We start from the raw sequence: 6,000 nt of genomic DNA, 5'->3' as shown, positions 1-6,000 counted from the left end.
CTTCATCAGGGGCAATTAATAAATCTCGATTTTACAAATGATACACATAAAACTTCAGAAAGGTAGTAGCTGGTTATAAATCACTACTGCCACCAATAAGTTGTCTATAAATTACTTGTGTCTCCAATACAACTTCTCAAGTGGGAAAACGCTGTATAGCACAGGTACTCAGAGAGCCATATATATGTATATATATATACAGAATATACAGCGGCACCTGGAGGCAATGAACAGGCAGAGACTGCAGCGGTTGGAAGATCAAACGTTTTCGATGTTTACTCACACATTGTCATCAGGATAATACAAAGACAGTAAGAACATACCTATAACATACCCTCCAACATTGGAAGGGCAGAAATCAGTATACATTGGGAAAAGGGGCTTGGCCACGGGCAAAGGGGCATGGTCATCAACAAAGAAGCTGTGGCCATGCCCCCTTTCTGAATGTGTACAGGGCATTTTTTTCATATATATGTATTTACCTTAACAAGTGGCAATAGATTTGTGTAACTTGCTCCCTGCCTTTACCACATACTTGCCTACTTTTGAAAACTAGTTTAAGGGAGATTATATTTGGTAATATAATTTTGCACAGTGCCCCATTGAGGGGACGTGTCATGCTCCACCCGAAGGGCGTGTCTAGTTCCATATATGGGCCCTTATTCTGTTCTGGGCGGTACGGCCCGCGTGCGGCCGTACCGCCGATGTTTTTAGTCTGCACATGCGCAGAGGTCACTCTGCGCATGTGCAGGGGAATTCGCCGAACAAAAAATTTAGACGCCGCAAAGGGGGCGTATAGGGGCGTGAGGGGCTTAATAGCCTCATTACCCTATGTATACGCCCAGCGTTTCATGGGCGTTCCCATGCAAACGCGGGGCGTATGCATGGTAATGAGGCTATGACGCCACTGATGGGGGCGGAAAGCTGACGTCGCCGGATGTCAGCTCTCAGCCCCCATACAAGCTATCACACGGACGATTGTCCGTGTGGTCTCAGCTTGCGGGAGCTGCTGTGGCGTGCGGCCCTGCCTTCGATGGTCGACGACCATCGAATGCAGGGGGGCAGCTCCCACCATGGTGGAGGCGTACGCCCCACCATTTTTATGCGGATCGCCAGCCGTCCGTGTACGGACGGCCGTGGCGATCCGTCTCGTGGGCGGGGATTGGTTTGTGCGGCCGGAGCACCGTGTGCGGCTCCAGCCGCACCAACCAGAATAAGGGCCATGGAGAGATTGTGAAAGTGACACCTAGAAGCATGGGTGTGCACTGCTACATCTGAGAGGAATCTTTTAAAATGATATATCCAAATGTAGATGAGCCCCAAAGCAGTTACTAAGAGCTACTGTACTTGCTAAAGTGCTGGGAAATGGTGCTGATGATTCAGTGTAAATGTATCTGTCTCTCATTCCTTTTTTCCTAAAAAAATGTAACAGTGTAGTTTGGGCTGTGTAAAATGAGGGAGATTGCTATACTAATGAGGGAGAGAGGAAGATTGCTGCTATTTCAGGGTGCCTGAATCAGGGAGTCTCCTGCAGAATGCAGGAGGGTAGGCAACTATGCTTCAGCAGTCACACGGCCACCAAAGTGCTGCTGCTCCATTCAAGGTGTCTGGAAACCACAACTGTGCATGCGCCGTCTCCATAGGCTTTGACTTTAGGGTCTGCAGTGCCGCAGTGCATGCTGGGACCTCCAATGCAGCAGTGGGAAAGGGTGCAGAAGAGGTGAATTAAGCTGGGATTACAGAATTCTCTATCTGCCGCTGCAGCCGCCGGGCACCCGATCCTCAAGCCGAGCAGGAGGAGTCAGGAGCCACCCAAAAAACGGTACATTCGGTACACATTTAGTTAGATGGTACAGACCGTTAAAATGCGGTACTGTACCGGCTGAATAGGTACAGTTGGAGGGTATGCTATACCAGGAATCCCCACACCATGTGTAGTCGCGGGCTCACTTCCGGTTCGGCATGACACCCCACTGATGATGTAATCATCCTGATCCGGTTGTCGTGGCAACATCTAAAAACAAAGCATAACCAGCACATAAACTGGTATGAACAAACAGACAAGGATGATGATATACATAAACATACCAATACACAAAACATGCAAATACATATAACTATACCGGTAATGATACAGCCTGGCAACATCAGGGATCGAGTACAGGTTTAAAGAAAGAAAGAATTGCACTGTGGATGCACACCTGAAGATAGGAATATTTCAAGAAGAGTAGAGATATTCTATTTTTTAAAAGGTTATAACTTTATTGGTTTAATTCAATGTAAAAAAAGGGGAGATAAACGACCTGTCAGGATTTTTTAACATATAGGGCAGTATTCAATGAGAAAAGTTCTCCGTGTTTTATGTAGAATTTGTGCTTTGTTCGCCTTGGACGGAGCATTTTGCTCTCCAAAAGCGAGCAACCCTATTCAATGTGAAATATTCTCCGTCTTTCTAAGTGATTTTCTACATCTCTCTCCGTGTAGCAATTCTCCATCTTTTGATGGAGATCTGGAATGTGAACTTTTAAACTAAAAGGTTTTTTTTTTAATTTTGGTGTCAAAAAATCAGGTTTTTTTTTCTGTGAAGGGGCATGTCATTTTTATTCATGTGCTTATAGCACATGAATATATATTTAATTTTTAAAAAAAAAATATTATTTTTTTTTTTTTTTACACAGTGCAGCCAGCAGGGGCCGGAGCGCTCGAGCCGCTCATTAGATATTCATATATTCACTGCACCCGATCGTTAATATGCACGATCGGGTGCAGTGAATACTTGGTCCCCCGCTGGCTATAGGGGGGGGCAGCCTGTGCTGCCTGGGTCCAGGGGAGCCCACCTCCCCTCCACATTCCTCTGGAGCAGCCAGGGAGACTTTAATCTCTCTGGCTGCTTCCGTCCCCCGGCTCCCTGAAAGCTCCCTGCCGCGGACGCTCGTCTATATATCGCCCTTTTGTTTCATAGGGTTTATACTTCCTGGATTTACTAGCCCTCTCTTACAGGGTTTTGTAAGTCCTTTTCATAGGGTTTAGGCCTCCTAGATTTACTAGCCCCCTCTCACAGGGTTTTGTAAATACTGGGAGTGATTTTTAGTGTATGTCTTTATAGATTTGGTATCACCTTAATCGGAGTGTGATTTCCCAGACAGTTTTATTACTGTATTCCTGGTCTCCTTCTTATTTTTGTATTTAGGTGATTGACTAAAAGAATGCAGATTTAGTATATTACATCACATTGGTCACACAAAACTTCTCTTTTAATCATACGGTCTTTCCCTTGTATGCAGGTTTATGTATGGTACAGCTCTCTCTCACTGAGCTGTATGCCGTTTATGTTTTTCCGTCTGGGTTAGAATGCCCTTAGGAAACTTGTTTATGTGTGGATTGTGGTGACTTTAATAATTAGCTATTGTGATGCCTCTCACTCTCACTGAGTTGCATTCACTAATATTGCAATACTGGGGTTGAATTCCCCTGATTAGAGTTTGTGGTTCTCTCTCACCGATGCCGCTCACTCTCACTGAGTTGCACCCACTACTGTTCTGATATTGGGGTTTAATTCCCTTTTCTCAGTAGGTTACCACTGTAATGTACTTTTATTAGATTGGTCGTATAATAGTAGTTCTATCCGAACCATATATTGGGGTTGAATTCCAGTATTGCAATATTAGTGAATTTTGAGGGTCTGGAACAGTTTCAACAAAGATATGATAAATATAAAAAAGAAATCGAAGATTATAAAAAAGAAATAATAGAAAGAAATTCCAACGAGACCGTACCGATTTTGCGAACAACAAGATTTTTAGATGGAATACACGATCACAGAAACAAACATACACCAACAGTAATGCATCCAACTATTCGACATCAGAAGCTGAATCATCAGAAGGGGATTCAAGAAACAATCAATATCACAGGAGGCATTTTTTAGGGCAAGGCCGCAAGGAACACAAAGAATATGGAGAAAGATCAGGAGGGGCAAGGGGAGGCAGGAGAAAAAGAAAGTCGTTGGATTGGAGAGAGGAGCCGAGGGAGAGGAGACGATTCAGAGAGTAACAACACCAAATGAAATATCTGGAGAGGAGATGTCCCAGAGAGTAATGACATCAAAAACAAAATCTGACTCCCTCAAAATCGTGAATCTCACTAATAAAATCTTGACAGAAGAACAACAATCCATCCTTAAAAGAGGATTATCATTCTCCCCCACATCCAATATGCAAAGATTTGAAATGGAGAAAGACCTCAATCTTTTCACGAGAAAATTACTCCTGAAAAAATTCTTTGCAAACCAAGCACGTCAAAGGAATGAGGAGAGAGCACTGATGACAGCAGCGGGCATTAGCCCAGAAACTAACAATATTAATACATCTATACCTTCAACATCTCAGAGCTCAGAAGAAATGGAACAAGAAGATAGGATGGCACTCCAAATCCTAGAAGAACTAGCCATGGAGAACACAGATGGCCTGGCCCCCCCCTAGAACCACACGACAGAACAAAGATCAAAAAGAAATCCGTGTTCCTGCCAGACCCCAATATATGCCCTCAGGTACAAATTTTTCAAAGTCTAGTATCTAGAGATCTAGACAATCTCATGAAGGAAACAAACATCAGAGGAGAAAATATAACCAAAGGAGAAAGGGAGGCACTCAGAGAAATGGAGAAATGGGAAGATACAATCATTAAGCCTTCAGACAAAGGCGGAAATGTGGTGTTATGGCCCCGTGAACAATACATACAGGAACTCAAACGCCAACTAACAGACACCAGCTGCTATAAGAGGCTAACATTTAATCCTAGTGGCAAATTCACCACAGAATACAATAACAGGATTGATCAGGCATTCAAAAACCAAATAATCAGTAAAAACGATTATCAATATCTGAAAATGGAGAAACCCAGAACTCCGACGTTATATCTGTTACCCAAGATTCACAAAAATGAGAAATCTCCCCCAGGAAGACCTATCCTATCCGGAATTGGCAGTCTCACAGAAAGACTTAGTATTTATGTGGACCAGTTCCTGCGTCAACACGTGACAGCACTGCCCTCACATCTAAGAGACACTATGGATGTGCTCCAGAAATTAGAAAATCTCTCTGTCACGGAGGGCACGTGGCTGGTCACGTGTGACGTAGAAAGTCTCTACACCAGTATAAGTCATGAGAATGGGATAGCAGCCATCAAATACTTCCTGAAAATGAACCAGAATCACGATTTCAACAATTTCCTGACGGAATCTCTAAATTTTATCCTAACTAAAAACGGCGATGGGGACGGCATGTGCCCCCACGTACGCCAACCTCTACCTGGGGTGGTGGGAAAGGGAAGTAGTTTTTCAGGAACAATATGAACAGTATACCTCTAATGTACTCATATTTTTACGATATATCGATGATATCCTCATACTGTGGGAAGGAGAAAAACAAGATCTGAACGAATTTATTTCGAAACTAAATCAAAATAACCTCAATCTGAAACTAACAATGGAAGCAAGCCAAAGAAAAATCAACTTTCTGGACCTTACCATCACAATTGACGAAGAAGGAAGGATACAAACTGATGTGTATCGAAAGGAAACATCCACCAACTCTATCTTACATGCAACAAGTGCCCACCTGCCAAGCACGATTAGAGCGATACCCAAGGGCGAATTGATACGCATTAAACGCAATTGTTCAGACCCAGAAACCTTCCATGACAGGCAAAAAGAATTGAGTAACCGATTCACAGAAAGAGGATACAGTAAAAGATTAATTAAGAAATCGATAAAATCAGTAGAGGAAATCCCGAGGGAATCATTACTTGCCCCTAAGAAACGGGAAACTAAGGAAGAACCAGTCAGGTTCATTGGAACTTTCAATAACAACTGGAAGCAAGTGAAAGCCATTCTCCAAAAACACTGGTCAATCCTAGAAACTGATCAAGACCTCAAAGACAACCTACCAAGGGAAGTCCAAATGAGCTGGCGAAAATCAAGGAGTATTAAAAACTCTTTAG

The 6,000-nt window shown here is 43.2% G+C and overlaps 1 protein-coding gene across 1 annotated transcript in view; it reads right to left on the bottom strand.

Moving 5' to 3' along the window:
* Positions 1–1,007: 1,007 nt before the first annotated feature.
* LOC146072973 (plexin-C1-like) overlaps positions 1,008–6,000 on the bottom strand; it is a 42,794-nt gene continuing 37,801 nt past the window's right edge. Inside the window, exon 6 of the mRNA XM_083180144.1 lies at positions 1,008–2,014. Coding sequence (XP_083036270.1) covers positions 1,986–2,014 — 29 coding nt within the window. The 3' untranslated portion in view covers positions 1,008–1,985. The remainder of the gene's footprint in view (positions 2,015–6,000) is intronic.

Source organism: Crinia signifera, chromosome 4 (genome assembly GCF_055691185.1).
Source record: "Crinia signifera chromosome 4, ASM5569118v1, whole genome shotgun sequence".
Lineage (NCBI taxonomy): Eukaryota > Metazoa > Chordata > Amphibia > Anura > Myobatrachidae > Crinia > Crinia signifera.
This window is presented reverse-complemented; position numbering and strand designations above follow the sequence as displayed.